The 22,782-nt window shown below is 38.9% G+C and overlaps 1 protein-coding gene across 2 annotated transcripts in view; it reads right to left on the bottom strand.

Annotated features, from left to right (window-relative positions):
* The window catches only part of LRRC28 (leucine rich repeat containing 28), a 47,959-nt gene that overhangs the window by 4,993 nt on the left and 20,184 nt on the right, over positions 1-22,782 (bottom strand). The window contains exons 5-9 of one of the 2 annotated variants that reach the window (XM_005424262.2): positions 13,088-13,238; positions 7,976-8,017; positions 6,758-6,874; positions 3,154-3,329; positions 730-943 (exon numbers count right to left, since the gene is read on the bottom strand). In XM_005424262.2, the coding sequence (XP_005424319.1) occupies positions 730-943; positions 3,154-3,329; positions 6,758-6,874; positions 7,976-8,017; positions 13,088-13,238 (700 nt within the window). The remainder of the gene's footprint in view (positions 1-729; positions 944-3,153; positions 3,330-6,757; positions 6,875-7,975; positions 8,018-13,087; positions 13,239-22,782) is intronic. The other variant, XM_031059702.1, reaches the window with a different exon arrangement.

Below are 22,782 nucleotides of genomic sequence, written 5' to 3'. Positions count from 1 at the left end.
TCACCTTAAAGGTATTTTATATCTTTATCTACATGAAGGCAACATTCCCTGAACCATATCCCTATTTTGAGTCCCTTCTATGACTGTACTGTCCAGTAGGTCAGCAAGTCTGTGTGGGCTTGTGCACTTGACTTGTGAATCCTGCAGACACTTTCACAACTGCTACAACCATAAAACTGAAGTGTTATTAAAAACATGTATTGCTACAGAATGTATGTTCCTATGCAGAATGCTTCCACAGCATATCTCAAGTTAATTAGTGTGGAAATTAAAACAAGAGTATTTTACTGCAGAACATTTTAATTAAGCTCTAGCTTTAGAGTTTTTTTCCATCTCGATCCTGCAGCACTTTTTGTTTGGTGGTGGCAATCTGAAGTCAGAGACCATCAGGGCAATTACTGGTGTTAGGTACCACTTCCTTCCCAGGGCATAGAGCTGCCAGGCATGTGCTGCACTACCACAAACAGCTCAATCCCATCCTATCCAAACCCTTTCCTGTCTTACACCAGGCTGAGACAAGCATATCTGAAGACCCTTTTAAGAGTCTAACAGAAATATTTTGGTTGACTCATGAATAAAATATTTGTCAATGTATACATACAATCACAGGCTAGGGACTTTGGATCTGAAATGCTAAGTTTTAAAAAAAAAATCCTTAAGAATATGCTTTGTTCCATAAGGTGTTTTTCTTCCTAAATGAAACCCCAGTGTAATTTCCTGTATAATTACCCTTGATGCAATCCTGCCATTGGAGTTTCCCTCAAGGGAAAGAGCTTTGGGTAGACAATGGTAAACATAGCCATTGGAGTTTCCAGCAAGGAAAAGAGCTTTGGGTAGACAATGGTAAACATAGGCTGGCTGCAGCGGTGGCAGTGTCCCAAGGGACAGCGCAACAATTCCAAGAAGCTTTTGGGTAGTGAGATTGGAGTCAGAAAGTTTAAATCTAGAGAAGAAAAGAAACAAAAAATATTTATAATAAAATGATTGCATGATAAAGGCAAACACAAGCATGATCCATGAACAATTCAGAAAACAGCTGCCTCACATTCTTAAGGTTTTGTCAAAACAACAATGAGGTAATACAAATTACCACAATTAAAGTGAGGCACATAATGCTTTCCATGTCTAAATTCAAAAAGCTGAAATTAAATGTACAAGTTTAGCATCTGTGGGCATAAGTTTAACCGGGCTAAAATACCCAGGTGAAAATATTATAGCTTGGGCAAATATTAGAAAGGATTAAAAGATCATGAAGGATTTTTAGACACAGAGATATATCTAGACAGATGTTTAGTAACTAATAACAATACAACATTATGCAAAGGACATCAGTAGTATTTTATTAAAATATTTCAGCAACCAATCCAGCAGGATAGCTAACCTCGCTACAAAGCCCAAACTCCACCATCAGCAAAAAGAGATTTGCAGTATTTGGAATTACTTGAAATTCAATCCAGCCCAGCATAATTCTCACAGGCCCAACCAAAGAGACCACTCTAAAAAGATCGATACATTCCTCATCTGTTAAGTGTTCCCCCACAGCCTACAGGATGCCATCATTTTCACCAAAAGGGACTCCAGGGTCATTTCCTGGGAAAGAGCCATCACCTTCCCAGGCCTGGCCCAAACCACACAGTGTTTTATAAATTAAACCTCACATGCTAATCTCCATCTAGAAACTGAGAGACAGCCAAGACAGGTGAGTGAGTTTAGGTGCTGAGTAATCAAGACAAGATGCAGTACCTGATAAATCAGTTTTATGGTATCACACTGGTTTCAGCTTTCCACCACTGCAAGGTTGAACCCCAGACACAATGTACCACAAGGGCCCCAAGGAGGGGACGAGCAGGACATGTGCATCAGAAAGAAAAGGTCACACTCTATAGCCAAGCAAAGACTGAGGAAAAGTAGTCCAGTCACTTCTGTCACTTCCCCAGCAGCTGCCAAGTATTTAACAGCACTCTTGAAACTGCAAATTTAGGCAGTGACAGATGAAATCTGCTACTTTAATCATATGTGCCACCTGCTTCCCCAGCACAGCATTATCATACACACCTGTCTGACACAGGCCCTGCTCCTGCTCACCAAAACTGGGCTGCTGCAGTGCTAATGCCCACAGTCTTTAATGAGGTCACTCACAACAGGGCATAGCTATGGGTGGGTGTATATGGATATATAAATCCATCCTTTTCAGGTTCTGCATCTTAGCTGAAAATTGGTGTAACCCTCACAGCCTTGTATAAAACAGTTTACAAACCAGTCCTTAAACTGATTTTGCAGTATCACCTTCCCATTCCCACACCAAAGTTCACTGGCATCCTCAGGAACCATCCACACAGCTGGATTCCAGAAATGACTGTGCAAGTCACAAGCGGGTGAGAAAAGGCAGACCTCCTTGTACACTTCTCCTGGCAAAGCAGTGAGGATTTACTCCAGGGGCCAAGGTACAAAGAGACCCTTTCCATAACCCCTCTAATCCTCCCACTGGAACTCTCTACTCTTCCGCTTTCTCCTTTGACCTTTAAATCTGAGAGTTCCCAAGATAGCATCAACAGTGGGGAGTCACAACACATCCAGATCTGAGAGGATCTGCAGGTTATCATCAGATATTGCTAACTCATGTGATTGCATGATGCAGAACCAGATGAGCCAAGGGCCACTTTAGAGCAGAGAGCCTGAATTGGGGCAGAACTAAAGCAGCTCAGCTGTCACGCTGTGCTGAAATGGCCGAGGGCTGCTCGCATTTCTTCTGCCTTATGTATAACAAGTCTGCCAGTTTAGGAGTGTGCTGCCTGGCAAGGAGCTGCATTGTTGGCTGATGCATCTGATCTTGCCTCAGGAACTGTATTTCTCATCTCCTATCTCCATTAAAGAGTTTCTCCTGCAAAAAAAAAGTGTCCTTCTTCATAGAGGCTTCAAGTAAGAAACCATTTATAAGCACCACTTGACCTCAGCAATAGTCTTTGGAAATCTGGTTTTTGATACTGGACATTTTTGTTCTAATGCAGCATTTCAAACATAATGTGATTAAATAAATCTTTTAAAATATAAATCCTTGCCCAAGCCTTTGAAGAACTGTTAAAAATGTTCCTATCACTGCCAGAAAACACTTTCACTCCTTCTGTAATCTGAAGAAAGCAGAAAATCTCATACCTTTCAAAAACCTGTAGTAGGTGTTATAGAGGGTCCTCATGGCCAGTTCTTGCAAAGGCAGGACATGATCTGTTTCTGTCCCTATAGATTTCACCTCTGCTGGCAGGAACACAGTTAACTGGCCTGATGAAAAAGAGAGCAGTTTCACCTCTGAAACTTGAATTGAAGAACCACAACTAGAAGGACACAAGACATTTAGAAAGTGGTTAGAAAAAAAAGAACAAAAGTAACTTTACAGGGAAACCCAGATGACCAACCCAAAGCAAGTCTGATACTGTTCTCCAGTGCAGCACCCCTCAAGGATTCCTTGCAGAGAGCAGTGCATGGTGGGGTTGACCTTTAAAGGTCCCTCTCAAACTATTCTATGATTCTATGTTTCTACAGATTCCCACCTTCTGTGATGTGCTAGACATGGGACATTTGGAGAAATTACTCATCAAATAACATAAAGAAATGAGAACACACCCAAGGGGGTGAACCACGTATGCTACGTGCCCATCACTCTGCCCACGTGACAATCTCTTTTAGTCTCTCGTTACTAAATCCTTCACTGAGGGGGGCAGTTTCCTACCCAACAGTTTGCTTCCCATATCTTGGATCAACCAGCTGAAAACAATCATGGATTTCTTAACCATAACACATGAGGCAAACTCCAGCCCCCCAGAAAAATGTATTTTAAGTGCCACTGGGTGATTCTGTACTACACCTTTCCCCATCCACAGAGTTCCCTTGGAGGGCATGGCGTGGGCAGACGAAGGAAAAATAAAAACAACAGTCATGCTGTAGTGGGAAGATATCCTAATAAGTCTATTAGCCTTGCCCTTCCCAAATCATATATGGAAATGGGAGGTTATTTGGATCCAGAGAGAGAAACTTAGCTTGTAGTAAAAATAAGAACTCTTTACGTGATCCCTGTTGCAAGCGATCATACCAGAGAGACACGCATAGGAAAATTCTACTAAGAGGTTGGGGAAGTCAACAGGGGAATTGGAATTGTTTATGACAACTGAAATTTGAAGCCAAGAGCAACTTGTTAGGGCCAGTCCTAACAAATGGAACAGAAACACAAATTTGTCAGCCTTCCCAGATATTAGACCTAAAACGGAGGTAACCACTCTCAACCTTATCAGATGTGAAAGAAGTCTCACAGTACTTCTCTGACAACAAAGAATCTCATCTCTTCTGATTAAAGGAGAAACAGCCCAGAGAATCAACCAAAAAACAGCAGCATTAAACAGCAAGCAAGTCAATAAGCCTCTTGCTAAATATTTAATACTTTCCCATTAGTGAGGTTAAAATATAAGTGGGAATTCAGAGATCCAGCATTCCAACGATCCATTCCCAATGAGTTAGTTATCACAATAAATAAATCTATAATGTTGTATTTTCAAGCTGAATAACTCCATACCAACCTCACTAAGGAACAAACCCTGAACTCACTACAGCCTCTGCAGTTCAGAGCTGGGACATTTGGTCTACTTCATGTAAAGGGTGAGGCTATTAATGCCACACACAAAATCCATGGAGGTTAAAAACTGGAATAGAGGATGGCCTAAACAGCTGGGGAAAAATAGGAGCTGCAGAAGAAGCCTGGTGGATAAATAAGTGAGGGGGAAAAAAAAGCTGAGACCACCTATTGGCTGCCTTCAACAAGACTGACAAATCCCTAACTGGGGACTATGAAATCCAATCTGCAAAAAATAAGATCAAAATTTATTTTGAGTGCTGAGATCATCACCTCTCATATAAAAGACTTTTTTCAGTCAGTCTGACTGCAGGATGCCCAGACAGAGATTCAATACTTACACAAGGCAATTTATATTCTATTTTCAGAAATCAAGCTTTATGTCAGTAACAGCAGCTTGTCAGATTTTATTCTCCAGTGGAGGGCCAGACAGAGCACTAAAGCCTGGATCTTCAACTCTTGCCTGACCCATGAAAACCTTAGCCTGGTTACTAATGCTTTCTTGGAAAGAACACAGAAATTCTTCACATGACCATTATTACACAATTTTAAAGTCTCTTAGCACATTATCAAATAAAACCTTTGGTTTCTTAACAATATATATGTGCTCTTCTCATACTGGAATTTTTTCTTAAAAATAATTTGTAATGTTTCAAGATAGTTTCACAACAAAGACAAGGATCTGTTTGGTGCACAAATAAAAATATTTTTCTTACTAGAAATTATCTCCTTTTACCATTCATTATTAAGGAAGAAAATCACTTTTCATTCCACAGAGGCATTACAAGAATTAATTTCATTGCAACACTTGCAACTCCTTTAGTCTCTTCTATACCAGATTTTTAAGACTAGATTTTATAATTCTGTACTAGATTTATAATATAATATCAGAGACAGTAGCAGGTGGTCTCACCAGCACTGTACATGTAAGAACAGCAAAAAGAACTGGTAGGATCTTCACAAAGGTCAGTGCAAAGATAAAATTCTTTTCACTGAGTATAAAATGAAAACTTAAAACTTAAAAAAAGAAGACATGGTTGTTGTATAAAACCACCTGAAATAGGCAGGACAGTTGGACCATCTCCGGCACTATCATTACTATTTTTGGTCACAATCACTACAATTCTGTTAAATTTAAGGTCAATTTAATGTCTGTCTAACAATTTACAATCAGTTCTGAAAGAAAAAAGGCTAGAATTTCTCCTTCCTGAAAAACAAAATTAGTAAAAGCTTGCGAGTCACACAGTTCAGCAGAACTGTAATCCAACTGCAAGTATTTAAATATCACCAAGCAGCTGACATGGGAATATTAGAAAAACCTTAAAATGCCAAGACTCAGCATCTCCCATATTGCAGCAGAGTGCAGGCTGTAGAGAGGGAATTTATATTTAATGCGAGATCTGCTGAGAGTGAGCATACCAGAAATTTATAATTAGATGGTAATGGGGACAATCCTCTTCTGATCAGTTTTACACCAGTAAGGCTCCATTCATCAGGGGTGCTGATCCTAATTTATGCCAGTGTCAGGGCAGAAAGAATTAAGCCAGTGTCCTACACAGACCACTTTTTTCTTGCATTCTAACCACAAACATGAGACAGCCCAGGATATTTTTAAAATCCACATGTAAAAATAAACCTGTCAATCCATACCTAAAAAAAGTCACTTTAGTTAGTAGGTACCAAGACCTACAAGAAGCTGATACGGGGATGTAAAATGAGTGAAGGAGCTGTACATAACTTTTCAAGATATGACCAACAACTTACAGAAATGTGAGCACTTAGAAACAAAGAGATGCTGCAATATATTATAATAATTTTGTTCCTTCTTTAGTTCTGGAAACTCTGTGAAGCCTACACTCTTGGCCAACTTTTAAAGTCAGCTCTAGACCTTACATTATTATTACAAATTCTTTCAGAGTAACTTCACTGTTATGCCTTAATACTAATATAGTCAAAAGTCAGCAATTAACACAGAAGATTTATTACAAAAACAAATCAGAGTAGGGAGCTGCAGTAATCCCCTCCAAGTAACATCAGCTCTGAATCAATCACAGACACACAAAAAATAACCAGCTGCATCACACAGGAGAAGTTTTACAAGGACAGGTACACAATGAATCTGAATGAATTCATACCTACCCACAGCAAGCAATGACTTTATTATACAGATAAGATGGGAGGCCTTTCAGGTGAATGTTCTTATCCACATAAACACACTGGAGCTCTCGAGAACGACCTAAATCTGGGTTTAGAAAACAAGAAAAGTCAAGGGGAGAAAGGATGACATAGTGACAATTATAAGCAAAGCCAATTCTCTTTAATTATAAATAAGCTAATCAGACTCACTGTAAGCAAACATAAATTAGTACTTCTCAGTTGTAAAATTTCAGCCAATGGTTTTATTATGGATGAGCTGAAAAGCTGTTTAGAAGCAAGCATTTCAAATTACTAAAACAAAACAAAGCCCCCTTTCAGAAGCCCTGAAAATCCCATTATAAATAATTAAATTTTAACATTGACAAACTCTGAAGTCAGTTTGAAGAAGCAAAGGGACAATTGATTTCAAATCCTCCGTGCATACTTCAAGTTCATAAGGTCAAACCTGCTTTCATTAACTGGCCTCATGTCAGTGAAATCACAGCTTCTCTATCTTTGGGAAAGTGGGCAAGACAGACACAAGAATGTGCTCTGTCCCCCTCCTTCTCTTGTCCAAGGAGAGATCCTTGCTGGGATTCATTAGCCTTAACCAAATACAAGTGCAGTCATTCAGAAATGAGTCTGTGTGATGCAGTGAAGTACAGAGCCCCAGAAAACACAAAGCACTAAACTGCAGAATGTTAGACATCAAAAGTTGTGGCTGCAATAAATGATCAATACTTCTGCAGGTGTGCTGATTGCATTACTGCTCTTAAAATATTCATGGCTGGTAGTCAAAAGAAGCAAGTACAGCATGATTAAGTAATGCCTTCATGGACTAGAAATCTATTAAGATACCTCTGGATAGAAGCATTATCAGTATGGATCTATTTTATTTTGCTTAGAAAATTAAAATTAAATGGGAAAATTTAGGTTTCTTGGAAGAATTCTCAGAAATGAGAATTTTGCTTATTAGCAAGGTCTAGTGAGTGGTAAAACTGTCTGCTATTAAAAGAAGTGAAAAACAAATGAGAGACATTTCAAAGGACACCAAACTGAACTAAACAGAAAAGTCTGAAAGAGTTCTGGACTAATAAGAAAGCTGATGTGTAGGATCAGCTGGGCAGCCCAACTCATCTGGCACTCCCATGCCCTTTGAGACACTGGGTAGGAAAAGGCTGCTATGTTTAGTGCAAAGCACAAACCAGGAGAACAAAGTCTGAAAGCCTCTGCCCGGGATGGGAGAGCTGTGACCCAGACAAACTGCATCATGAAAAACACAAGTAATCTGTGTGCCTCCCAGCTTGTTAAACTTTCATGAGGACCTTAGAGAGACTAAGATAAACAAGCATTTGGCTGCATCAGCCACGGCAAGACAATACTAATATTGACTAATTCTGACTTCCATCTTTATCAGTTACCTTGGCTGGCAGAAATAAGGGTAACTGGAGAAATGGGCACAGCTTCTGTGCCCTTTGTAATCATGACCAAGAATAAAAATTAAAACAAATCCCATAATATTTCTATTCAGAAATTCTATTTGGAATACTGATCTCTTCTCATTCCCTGCTATAACAATAGGTAATACAAACCCTTCTTTATTGCTGAATAGTTTTATTGTACACAAGAGCCCTAAATACCACTTAGTGCAGATATTTTGAGTGATCCCTCCCCAGATGTGTGTCCATCTGAAAATATACTGAATCTCTTCAGCTATCACCCATTTGAATGGCAGCTGTGAGCACCAGAAGCCTTAAAAGTTTGTGCTGAGGAGTGGCACAATATCAAATCTTTGATATAAAGAACAAGTGATGATACCAACAGAAAACCAAGGGACTCCTTTTCTAAAATGAAAGTGTTAACAAAGAAAAAAATGAATTTTGGGTTTTTCTCCCCTTTAACACAGACCCTTACTTTGCAACAGTCTGTGGGGGTTTCAGGGACCATAATCTGGGCTTTGTTCAAAGCAGAGTCACTGGACATCAAGGGACACATTCAACCATCACATGGTGCTTTGACCCTGCCCCAGAGACATTCCAGCTCATAGAACTATCTGCTGCATCCATCAAGTGTCCTGCCTCAGGATGGGAGCACAAATCCCTCTGCTGACTGATGGGCACTGCTGGAGATGCTGCTGAGCACCACCTCAACCAGATGATTTATTTGGGCTCACTAGTGCAGGGCTGAAAATAGTTTAGTGAAGTTCTGGGATATTTTTAGATGAAACAAAACCCCATTGTTATCCTACAATGAATAAAAATACTGCAACACAGAAGCAATGTAACACAATAAAATATTGTAAGGCTGGTGAGGAATCAGCCAACACAATTTAAAGCAGGTAGCAGGTGGATGGGACATGTAATGTTCAGAGAATGTTCCCTTGTGTTGCAGAAGCCAGTTAGACTAAAACCAGTAGGAAACTATGGGTTGCTGGGGTAGCTTGAATGTGCTACTGTTTAACTTATTAATTTAGAGAATGGCAGAAAATTTTTAAAAGAGGCTCATCTTGCTGGTTTCTACACAGATGTATGCAAATGGGCTGAAAATCAGGCAAGTCAAAAAAAGCCCTAAAGCTGTTCTTTTCATATGCACTGAGAGGGGGGAGTGAGGCTGCATCTCATCTCTTCCCTCTGTCTTTATCTTATGCTATGTTTAGATTCTAAGTTCTGAGTTGACTGCATTTCCTAGGTAATTAAAGCAAATTTTTGGATGTTAGACAAAATATCTCAGTAGGAAAAATTCAATTCCCAAAGCCAAATAGCCTGTAACTATAAATGTTCCTTTGATAGAGTTTCTTTGCATTAAATAACCAAGCATCTTCTAGACTCCAAAAGATTTTTTCCCAGTTTCAAACATTATCCATAAAGTTTAAATTTTAATAAATCATCACTTTGAAAGGCTCTTTGTATCCAATCCACATTAATTTTTATGTCTTATATCAGCCAACAAATATTGTTAAAAGTTCTCTAAAAACCATGCTTCTGAAGAACTCGGTGCAATAAGGAAGCTGCCCATCTCTGAAAAGGCTAAAGCTACAAAGAAGGTTTTCATGTGGCTTTTGCAAGCACTGTACTGTGTCTAAAACATTTCCACTTTCCTCCTTCCAGCCTCCCAGATCAAAGACCTCTCTCCCAGAAATGACCAAATGCCATGAGTCCTGAACAAACCCCAATTCTATTTTTTTTCTTTTTCTCCCTCTTTTTTTTTTCCTTTTTTTTTTTTTAACCTCAGGGCCCTGGCATATGCATTCCACATGGTTGAAGATGGAACAAAAGCCCTTGTGTGGCTGCACTGATGCTCTTTTAACCATACTGTGAGGGCATGGACACAAAAGCAGCACATACTGAGGTAGAATAAGACCTTTGTTTACTGTGCACTGATAATTACTAGACCCATTTTCTAAAGAAAAAGTGCACATAAACCCTCAAATAAAATGATATAATACTGAATATTTGCTGTCATAACATCCCCTGTACTGCCAGTACACTTGAGAATTTATGGCCTATTTTAATTATATTTGTACTTTATTACACAAATGATTTTTATTTTTGCAGTGTCATCAGATTCACATTTCTGCTTGCAGTGGAATTTGTTTTCAGGCACTCGAGCACTCGGTAATGCTAAAAATTTAAAGTTAATTTTCTGTCAAAAGACAATTTATGTTGTAAGTAGACTGATATACAATGATCAGCAGATTCCTAAGACCATTTACTAAGGGAGCATGAAGTTACCATGACAATAATACAACTGTTCAGGATGCAGCTTCCAGTTCAACTTATACATAGAATTTCTGGAATTGTTCTTAAAAATTAGTTTATTAGGAAGACCCAAGTGCTGAGATCCATGGTGTCTCATTTCTTTCAGTATAAACTGAAATACTCAAAAATAATTTTTACAAAACACTTGCATATCCAAGATTTAGGTGCATTCTGCAAAACAAATTACTAATTCACTATTGTTTACCCATCTGTTTGTTTACGGTCCTGTTCTGAAAGTCAGGGAGTGGGATCAGGTATTTTTGCTGTATTTTAAAACTGATTAACAGTGTTACACTGTTTTTCCCAAGACACATGTGCCTGCAAACTTAAAAGAATGTACAGGGCAAAGAACCTCCTGATCCCTGTCCAGCAGGGCTGTGCTGCTGCTGGAATAAATCTTGCACCCATCAATCCAGGAACAGCAAATGCAGATTTCCACTACACTTCACAAGAGGCTCTGCTGGCAGCTACGAGGGACAAACCTGGACAAGGCAGAACAGACTCCTGGTTGACAGAGTAGATGTCACCCACCACGTGAAATAAATGAAGTAAATAATGCTTTAATAAGCATTAAGCAATTTGTTTCAAACATATTTCTTTTAACATGGACACATCTAATAAAAAAAGAAAAAACCTCAACCATTCTGTCAGGAGATGAATAAATTCTCTGCTTTTCAACACAGCTCTCTAACTGCAAAAAATTGTTTTGACAATATTTGCTTGACTATCACTTGAAAGTATTTTTGCAGTATTTTTCACCATTATTTAGCATCCTTATCAGTCATTAACTGGTAAAGTGAAGTTGGATGTAAGAATACACACAAAAGCCCCACCAGCCAACATGTGCAGCAAGCAGAAGTAATGTTACAATTATGCCTTAACTTCAGCAATACTCCAAGACAAATATTTTCCCAAGCAACAGAAGATAGATTTAATCTTTCTGCTTTTCAATGCACTCTCTCTTCTACTTTATTTCATCACATCTTGACCACTCTGAAGCCTTCTGATTCTTCAGAGGAAGGATTAAACATTTACATTTATACTGTGCTGCTTTTCCTCTGAACTCTAGGATTTATGATTCAGTTTCATATCCACAGATAGCAAATTATCTCCAAATGTTCACCAGTGAGTCACTATTAAGAACTACTGAACAAGGTCAATTGACAGTCTTTGATGTTTCCCGTTATTTTAAAAGTTCCTTTTGCATGTTTTGAATTTGAGTCTAAAAATAAAGAAAAAAGAAGGTGTGTCATTATATTAGAGATTTATTTCCTCCTTTTGAACTTAAAACTTTGGCAGATCTATGGCTCATCCAGGTCACGGCTCGCTCACAGGTAAGCTACTAGTGCAGTGCAAAAGTAGCAAAAACTTCTATCCTTTAAAATTTCACATCTCATCTTACTGAATTTTTGCAAAATTAAAATTGTTTAACTTCCTCTCTCATGGGAGTTAAAATATTTGCCAAAATAAGGGAAGGCAATTTGCTTGTTTTAGTAGTGTGGAATCTGGATGATGCATCCTGGAACTCGTTTTCTCATTTATATAATGACATATGCTGGGACATAACTGCAACACTTTGTCTGGAGACATTATTTGCAACTTACTTTCCAGCAATAAAAACTAAGGTGATAAAAAATTCAGAAAGATCAGTAAGTTCTTTAAAAACTGAACTGCTAGTACTGAAAAGATTAAGTTAAACCTATACAAGGTAATTAATTTAGAAATTATGATCTCATTTTTAGCCATCTCAATTTCCAGCTTCTTTCCAATGTGATTATCATAACTTAATCTGCACCTAATTAACACCAAACTCTGTATTCTAGAAAAAGTATTAATGGCTATTCAGATGGCAGGGCAGCTCTGCATGTGTGTCTGTATCTCAGCTGAGATTAGCCCGTGGCAGGGCTGAAAAGTGACAAGTTCAGGAGGAGGATTTGTTTTTCCCAAAGGGAACACACAGTGACTGCCCCCAACAAACCCCCACACACTGACTGCACCTCCCACTCCTGACCTGCTTCCACTCTTCCAAATTTTCAAAGGATTGAGCAAAAGGCACATCAATTCCTCCCTGGGCTACTACTGTGGAAATTTTGATGGATGCCTGTATACAGCACAAACTAAACCTGCACTGGATTATGTGGTACTGACACTCCTAATGCTGAAAAGTAATTTATATGGAGTTACTGGGACTCCACAACAAGTTTTAAACCATAGTTGAGGAATCTTAGTTAAATCATCAGATCCAGCAAACAGAAACAGATCATTACCCAAAGTGGTGGAACTCAGATTACACAGTACTATATTTAAGCACATCATTTAAACTTTTTCCCCTCGGTTAGCTAAAAATAAAGCAAATTTGATAGCTTTAAAAAAAACCACAAAACCTTAACCTGCATTTTTTTTATTAACATATTTTCCAACAATATGATCCCTGTGACAGCTCCATAAACAGAGTCTGCGGGGACCACCAAAGAAACTCACTTGTTGCTTTGTTTTTCATGTCTGGGGCAGTTTGTTTTGCTGCCTCCCACCCCCCAGGTGGGGACTCACCGAGGGGCAGGACTGGGGGCTGTGCAGCTGGCACAGGTGGCGGGGCACAGACCACAGGCGGTTCCTGTCTGCAATCAGGTTCTGCAGGGAAAGGCACATGTGCAGCCTCTCGGGTAACGTCATCAGGCGGTTGGTGGAGATGTCCAGAGTCTCCAGCTCCCGCAGGTCTCCGACCTCTGCACAACAGGCAAGGGAATTGTAACTACTGACACAGAAACCCCCACACATACATTAAAATGAAAGTTCATCAGTGATGCTGCTTTTCTATAGATACTGTTCTGTCAATCCATGTTGAGAACTGATACTGACTGATGCCTTGTGAAGGCTGACCTAGAACAGAGGCTGGATAGAGTTCCAGAATAAAGTAGGGATTTATTAAAAGGATCTCTTCAATGGATCCACCTTGGGCAGCACAAGAGCCCAGCCAGGGCTGCACCCAAGATGAACCAAAATGGTCACAAAATGCATGACTGGTCACAGGGTCTCACATTTTTATAAGTTTTAGTCCATTTGCATATTGGAGTTAATTGTCCAATTCCAGCCTTAGCCCATCCTTCTTGTTTTTCTCGCTCCAGCCCACGTTGTTTGTGCTCTTGGGCCTGAGATTTGGATCATTTGTCCTTGGTCCCCAGCTAGAGAAGGAATTGTTTTGTCTCCCTGCTCTGTGAAGAGAGCTCACCATCCCCTAATGTGAAGCTCAGAACTACACGCTAAAGCAGCACAGAATGTGAAAAATATAAAAGCTAAAACCTGAGCCATCATTATAATCTCCATTATCTTCATGTATCAAAAAGATTTGGAATACGAAGGTGATGGAGATTGTCAGTATCAGTTAGGAACCTTCATCAGAATGTTTAAGTATGAGATCTCTCATAGAGCATTCCTGAATTGTGACAATTACTACTGCCAAAATATCATTTTCCTAGTCCTAAACCAGTACGAGGGAAAAAAAAAAAACCAAATCAAAAACCAAAATGCAAACAAAAACATATTACAAAGCTTGCTGATATTGAGAGTGTTTTGCACAACCCCAAACTCAGGAAAATTCAAAGGATTTTTTTTTTTAATATTGAGGATGCAATGAGGGCTTACTTAAGATTCTCTTGCAAGAAGAGTTACAAACACATGCATAGCACTTCTTGCTTAGTGACAGTCTTTCACCCAGAATGCTTGGGAAAAACAGCTCTGTCTTCATGATACAGTTCAAAAGGGCTAGTTTAAATTAGAAAAGAAATTTCTTAATAACTTTTGAGTGATATTGTTATGTTATATTGTAGGAAGGTATTTCACAAAGTTCTAATCTACCGTTGCAATAATTACAGTGTCTAGAAGTTTGGTTTTTCTTTTATTTCAAGAATTTAAAAGTTGATTTTGTGTTTCAAATAGTATTGTATAATTTTTTTAGGTAGGTAACAAACTAAATTCTTAAAAAATGTGTAAGGCATGATCACACAAACAGCCTCACTTGTGCAGCAGGGTTTTCCCTTGTGTCTGGCCTGCGAAACAGGATACAGGACTGACTGACAAATACATTCAAAATATGTTAAGCAGCTCTGCAAGTTAGACCTCATTGTTTATTTAGTTATTCTTTTACAGTTACTCTAAAAACTGGATAATTCTATATATTATTTCCCTCAAACAGGAGGAAACCATAACATTTCCCCCAAACCTACAGAACAGTTTTGCTTTGTTTTAAAAATACTTCACAGCAATGAAACCAACTCATGAAGTGTTCTGTGCCCCTAAAACTTGGTGCAGTTCTCAGCATCTTGCAGACCCAAATGTACTTTGCTCTCAGCTGAATGAAATCAGCTCTTGCATCTGAGAGCTGCTAAAACAAGATTCACTAGAATCTTCTACACTGAAAACACCAGACAATCTACACAATCCACAATCTGTACAATTTACAGCTCTATCACCCAGATCTTTTACAAAGATATAAATAGGGTAACACTGTTTAAGTTAAAGTTAAACAGAACCTGTTGTGCCCTTAAGCTCTCTGCAGCAGGAGCTAGAAAATTCACTGTTCCCTGAGCTCTGAGGTTGCACCTTGTATACTACACACAAAGAAGGAAACAAAACACTGGGTTAACCCAAGCTGTCTTCTACACAATGGGAAAAAGAAGTTCACCTTGGGAGAAACTGCTGTAAATGTTACTTTCAAGACTGGAAACATGAAAAGCAAAGAAAGGGAAGTTGTAATTCAGTATTAGAGATTTTCAGACAAGCAATCATTAAACAAAATGCATGTGCACATTTAGAGGGAGTTTCTGCCCACTGCAAACAATCCCAGCATCAACTACAATAAAGACTCAGCAACACAGTTTATGCATCCTTTTAGAAATATTACTGACAGAAGCAGCTGCTATACACAGATGATCACATTCTTCAAACCTCTTAGCTTTGATGTCAACAGGAATAAGCTTTACTTGAAAAGGTGTTTTTTTTTTTTATTACAGGATTGAAAGTGAATGACAAAAGGAAAATAATCACTACTAAATAGCACAAGACTACTGTGCAAAAAGAACTGCAGCAGATCTCATTTCGAAAGAGTTTTATATTCATCACAAAGCCATATGCTTGAAAACAGTGACAGGAAAAGAGCCACCTACATTCAGCCAAACCACTGACCACATGCAGTCAATAATAGGCCCAGCTATTTTCATGCACTAACCTTTTTCTCTGCCACTAAAAACAGTTCTCTAGTTCAGTTTAGGTCCAAAATCCCATAAATGTTACGGTTGGCAAAGCTGGCAGAGTTTCAAAGGCATTGCTAGAATGATATGTTTCAAATCTAAGAGGAAATAAAAGTATTCTCACTTTATCCTTCATCCAAAAAACACATACCCAAAACTTCATCCTCTCTACCTTAATCTCCCAATGCATACCAGATGTAAACATCCACTTTCAACATCTAGTGCCACATGTTGCACCAACACCCACTGACCCACCGTGAAGTTTAGGACTAAGCCAAACAACAAAATGCCATAATATTAAGGACATAACCCTCATATTAAAGGTATAACCCCCAGACTCCCCACCATAGTGTTTAAAGCTCAGTTTGAAGAACATGCTCAGACACTTACTAATGACACTAAATTGGTTTTCATCTCATTAAAGCTAAGGGAAACAATTAAGAGGAATAACACAAATATAAACAGTCCATTAATAAGTTTTTCAAGCTTTTAGTTACTAAATACTATTATCCTTGCTTTTAAAGTCTTGCAGCATAAATACTGCAGGAAGCCTTGGCTAACAAACACAGTGAAAGACTTGCAAATCTCTCTTTTGCTGTCAGCTCATCAAGCACTAGGATACACCAGAGGTGAACTTTGGAAATTTACAGCAGATCCAGAAAAGAAAATGGCTATTCCCAAACAAAAAGAGCTGACAAAGGGACTTTCAGAGATTCCCCCAGCACCCCCAAGGGTAAGAAAGAGACAAGAATTATACATCACCATTAGACCACACTGAGGAGTTCCAATTACATTTAAATGAAATTCATAAAAGTGTAATTTAAAATTTATATTAGCTCTAGGGTTAACACTATCAAAATCAACACAGCAGAGCACTGAGCCCCACTCTGATACCAGAAGCCAGAAAAAAACCCAATTCCTCAGTAGCTCTGCCACCCCCCAGCTCAGGAGGACGCAGATTTGTGCAGGCAGAGAGAGCCCAAACGTGACTCGGGCGTTCCATCCGTGTCCATCTGCAGGGAGTGCTGCCAGCACATGGAGCTGGGCAATCCCATATGGTCCCAATGTGCACACAGGAGGGGCTGACAGACTGGGACTGCAACACCCCCCAGCCCACAGAAATTCAGCGCAGGCTCCGCACCCAGCGCCCTCCTCCAGCTGCCGAGGGGCCGTGAGGTGCCACGGACCCACATGGACCCACATGGAACCCCACACAGGCTGTACTCCAAAACTGGGGAATTCATTTTATCCTTTTCTCCCTTATAATATGCAGAGTCAGAAGGGATCACTCAGCTCCAAAAAGCAGCCTTGGCATCTGTTGTAAGAGCTCTCCCAACTATTTGGCAAAATGGAAAAGTAAACTGTCCTCTTGTGTGCTGGGGTTTTCAACAAAAAGGTGCCAAATAGATCTGACCCCCAACATAATGAAAAAAGAAACATCAGCATACCTTTATTTTTCTTTAAAAAAGTGAACCCAGGAAAGGATTTCAGGGAATGTCCAAAATTATTGACCTTCTAACAAAATGGACTGTGTTTATATAAACATAACTAGCATCAAGAAAAAAAAATCTATTTCTCATTCAGATGGTTTAAATGCCAGTTTTAAAAATTAATTCCCATGGTTTTACGTGAAGGAAACAAAAAAACCCCAAAAACCTCTCATCTGGAAATAGGCAGCCTATACAACATAGAGTAATTGCCAAAGGCAATTCAAACTTCCTTAATCTTTTCTGGGGGTACAGGCCTCACCAGCTGCGTGACCCAAAAATAACCAACAGTTTTTCTTTACATTTCAAGAGTAATCCCACCTTTCCCCGATGGGCCATAAACCAAAATTTCATCCTAAGATATATGAAACACATACACAGTTGGATTTGAGTGTATGGGAGGGAAGGGTTTACTTTAAATCTGAGTCCTTATATCCCAGTAAAGTTAAAAAGGGGGAGAGGAAAGGGCTACAGACCTACCTGCATGAGAATGGACCTCAAAGCAGGATATTAAGGGGAAGTAGAGAACCTACAAGGAATGGAAAAAGGGACTGATCAGCAAAGAGAGCTGGCACTTCAGAGGTCAGGCTGCAGAGGTTAAATGCAAACTGCCAGGAGGCCAGGAAAATGGGAACTCACAGACAAACAAATGGTTTCTCAACAAGAGATTAAGAGCAAGAAATGAAGAACTGATGTCAACAAGGAGTAGAAATTAGGAGGACAAACCAAATATTAAATTAGGTTTTTGCATCATTTTTTCCTGTAAGAATAATGGTGTGTGTGAGGACAGAGACAGAATACCTCATGGGAACAAGGACAAAGCACTGCAAATTACCACATCCATTACTAAAATGAAATGAGGCTGCTTAAAAAAATTTCCATCCCAGAATACCAAAAAAAAAAAAAGAGTTATATATCAAAATTGCAGATTTGGGCATGAGGGTTCTCAATGAATAGGACATTTTCTGGGATAGCAGCCTAGGGCTGGAGAAGAAATGTAGAACCTGTTAATGTGAGCTCAGTGTTCCTCAGCATCTCTTAACAACTGTTCCAAGGGGAAAGAGCACCCAAGAGTAACCAGTGACTGGAACATAAATAGAAAGCAGAATAGAAATGCAGCCCAGATCTTCTCAAATGTAAATCATGTCATACTGGTTTATCTTTCTTTGATGAAATTTCTTAGTTAACGGTAACACATGAGGATCACACCTCATGGTAAATTACTGGGATGGAGAAAATATTACTAGTGGTGGTGTTCCTCAAGGGTCTGCCTTGTTTAGACTTCTCATATAGCACCTGGGTAAAAAATATTAGGTTTCAGGTTGCTGTCAACCCAAGTATTTAAAGCATTAGTAATGTGGTAGAGAACCAAATTGTCATACAGCAGGAAAAGCAAGAACTTCTAGACTTAAGGGATAGAAATGGAAAGAAAAAGAACAGAAAATCATAATAAAAAAGAACAGAAAATCTGATAAGAAGGTGCTGAAAGTCAGGGCTCTGATTGAAACAGTGAAGGAGGAGAGGGACTGGCTACACTTGCTCCCTCCCAAAGGGCAATAGTGCTATTTCACCCTACTTCACTCTTGAAATAACGTTTTAATCAACTTCCATGAACCTGAGCACAAGATGCATTTCCTTATTAGACCTGTCAAACCATGTACCAGTGAGGAAAAGTGTTTGAAGTCTTCCATATTTAAGAGAACTTACTACCTGTCCTACTAGAAAAAAAAAAGTCCAAGTCTCTACATGCCATGAATTTGAAGTGAATACCATCATCAACTAAAAACTGTAACAGACAGTGTACACAGGAAGTGTAAGTCTAAATTGCTGAGAGCTTGATGGAGAAGATCTCCTTTAGATCTGCTCTGGGATGTCTCAGGAGGACTTAAATAGACTTTAAGATGGTTAAAATAAATTAAATAGCCTATTATATATTACATTACATTTACTGTTCTACCACGCAGCTCACATTCCATAGCCTATAAAAATTAAATTTTCTAGCACAAATTGACACTTAAGGTAGACCTGTGCCATCTTCAAACAAGGAACTTTAACCATAACTGAAATTGGTATCATTAGATTTAAGGACAATGAAAGGGGCGGGCAAATTGAATCCCATTTACATTTTGACACTGCTGCATGCAGCTCTCTGTATTGTGGTGAAAGAGCTTGAAAAGTGGTCTGTAAATCTAACAGACCTGAAGATGATTTTCCTCATATTTCTCCCATATAGGCTAATATTTGCTTCATTTTTCAAAGGAAGAAAAAAAAAAGAGATACTGGAAGATATCTTGTGATACTGCAGCAACTGTTTTATGAATAACTCACTTTTAAATAAGGTGCTCAAAGAGATCAAACCCATAAAAATTCTACGGAAGAAGAAAGCCTCTATCCCAGCTGATCAAACTTCAATCTATTAATTTCAAAGCAATGCTTATGGCTGCATTTCACACAAATATTCTGGCTGCAAAGAACAGGGGAAAAGATTTTTCTGGGGCAGAACAGTCTTTGTGAATGAACATAGTCACGTAACACCCCTCAAAGCTGTTCCCAATTCTTGGTTTCACCTACTTCAGCCATGAACTACACTGACTCTCCTCCAAAACACTTAAGAAGCAGACAAAGCCCAAAACCAAGTGAAAAATACATACTTCTGCTGAACATACCAAAATAGAATCTTTTTTTCCCTCAACCTTGCTAAATGTCACAGGCAAACTTAGTACCAATCTTTATTTATTTTGTGCCATCATTCACAAGCAAAGGTGAGAAAAGTGGCTCCATAAAGTCCAACCTTGCTAAACAGTAATTTTAGGTCAGCTAAAAATGGCTGAAAATAGACATCAGGTATGAGGGTCTCATTAAGTCAAATTCTTCTAAAGGTCAGTGGTTCCCCATCTTACACCACAATTAAACTTCAGTTAACAGAACTGGCAGCTGTCTGAATGCCATGGGCCCAGCACTCTGGGCTTCTCTCAGCACACACACAGAGCACAGATCCACAGTGGTTATTAGTTTGTATTTCCTCTCACTGCAGGTCTGGAATTACATTTTTGTCCACAATTTGATGGTTTCAATGAGAACAGTTAGGATAAACCAGATGACAAAAATACCAGAAATTATCATACGCAAGAAAAGTGGAAAAGGTGGGAGGAAGGGCAAGAGGAACAGGGAGAGGAAAAAATTGTTTATGCACAAAGGTAACTCAAGGCCATGAAACTATCAGGTTTGCTGTTTTCCTGGTTTGGGGTTTTTTGTTTGTTTGGTTGGTTTGTTTTTTCAGAAGACAACCTATCCTTTCATTTTGCTCTAGTGTGCTCTCCCTATTTCACTGCCCCACAGCAAGGTACTGTTGTTACACAAACAAGAGATGTGAAATTAATGTATTAATATTATTCTATGGTTTTATTAAATTATCCCTCAAATTTTGACTTGAGCTGCCAAAATTAAGTATAAAGAGTCAAAATGGTACTTTATCAAATATATTGCATGAAAAATTCTGCTAGCACTCTACAGAAAAAGTCTCTTACTTATGGAGTTTTTCTGCTCTTATCTTTCCGTTGAGGAGCAGCTGTTTTCCTTTTTCTGGGTGGTAAGAACATAAACAAAAGTGACATGAATAAAGCATGAGACCTGTTATGTTTCTCTTGTTTTGTTTATGTCTGACTATCTTTACTGCTGCACACAGTCCACCTTTCAATGTGCACTAATATCAATACATGGAAAGGGGGGGGAAAGCCTTCCAGAAAAACTTAGTGCATAAAGTACAGAGCTGATGATTTGAACTCACGATGCCAGACAGCTGAAGATGGTTCCTTAAATACAACAAACCAGTACTGAAACCAAGGCAAACAAAAGGAGTATCCTAAGGAGAGATTAAGGACAGCTCAGGAAGCCAGAGAGACAAGGCTAGTTCTGGCTGTAAATTCTAGGACAGCTTTTTCCTTTCTTCATCCAAGGAACAACTTGAGATCAACACAACAGAGTGGTCTCTCTGACAAACACAGATTAGTGGCTTCTAACTCATTACAGCACTGGTGTCTAAATAATCCACACAAAGACCAATCTGTTGTGACTGTTGCTATCAACTGTTTCCAGCCAACTCACAACAGACACATCTTTCTTCTTCTTGAGGTTAGTTAGGGTTTTTTTTCTTCCTCTCCACTAAATGCATAACAAAAGCAATAGTCCAGGTTCAATTTTCATCTTGCAGTGGAAAGTACTGTTGTAGCAAGGCAATTTATGGCTCACTCATTGTACTACTGGGAGACACCACAGAACACCCTTCCCTGAGGGTCAAATTTGGCCTTCATAACAAAAAGATTCAACTATAAATTTGTGTGGGGTAAGGAAAAGAATCAAAGGGAGATCTTTAGCTTGGAGCCACGTTTACAGCAGTGGAGTCGCTATATTTGTTTTTTTTAAAGAATGCTACTGGATGGGACTGTCTTAAGTCCTAAGAAAAGAAGAGTTCTTCCAGGCCACTGGCAGTTACTACAAATTGCAACAGTAATTACTGGGGAGGGACTGGCCAAACCTTACAGGAAATATTCCCACTATAATAGCCATGAAAACTATAGATCCAGATATCCTTTTCTAGCAGCAGCACCAGGAGATTCTCTTGCTCCTCCTCACTGGCCCAGCTGTCTCTGCTGAACACAGCAGCCTGGAGAATTCGCCAGCCCAGAAGGGGAGGCAGGAGCTGCGACAGTGACGTGGTTACTACATGAAAAATGCTATGGACCAACTACTAACAGTTTTAAACTACGATTATCAGTAAAAAAGAAGACATCTGACTTCAAGCAACACCAGCATTGTCCTGATTTTATAAATGCTGAGAGCAACTGCAAGTCTTGTCTTAATCAAGTAAGGCTTGCAATTACACTCCAAACTCCCCATTCAAGTAATTCTGAACTGCATTCTTTTACCTACACAAATAAATAGTCTTAGTTCATAAAGCTCTCCAAAGTTAAATAATTATCAACTAGAGTACACTTGTACTTGCTTGGCATCAAAGCCTTCCATCTAGAATGACAATTTAATGCAGATTTGGACAATGCTAAGGTAAACATGGGTCTTTATTTTAAATACCACTGCAATAAAATTAAGTTAACTGAAATACAGGTATCAAACTCTGTGACATGAACCATGGGAAGGTTAATCTCACATCATACCTCGAGTTCTACACATTCTCTTCACAGGCTTTTTCCATTTAGATTTAGTGTCAGTAAATGATGCATTTTATTTTGCCTCAATTCATTTAATAGAGCAGCTGAGTAAAAACAAGGACGTTAATAACAAGCAGTAATTTAACTCTCTCACAGTGGTATGCAGAAAACTAAATTATACTTGGTCAATACAGTCAAAATGGAAATCAATATATTATAAAATTCTTCTATCGCACAGCATTAACAGTTAGTGTTTGTTCTCTTTCAAAGACTGAATGACTTTGTTCTCCAAGCTTCCCTGAGCACTCAATCCCTACTAGTAAATTGCATTTGCTTAATGCACAAGTAAAATCAACCACCTGTTAATACCGC

Source organism: Geospiza fortis, unplaced genomic scaffold (assembly GCF_000277835.1).
Source record: "Geospiza fortis unplaced genomic scaffold, GeoFor_1.0 scaffold2, whole genome shotgun sequence".
NCBI lineage: Eukaryota > Metazoa > Chordata > Aves > Passeriformes > Thraupidae > Geospiza > Geospiza fortis.
This window is presented reverse-complemented; position numbering and strand designations above follow the sequence as displayed.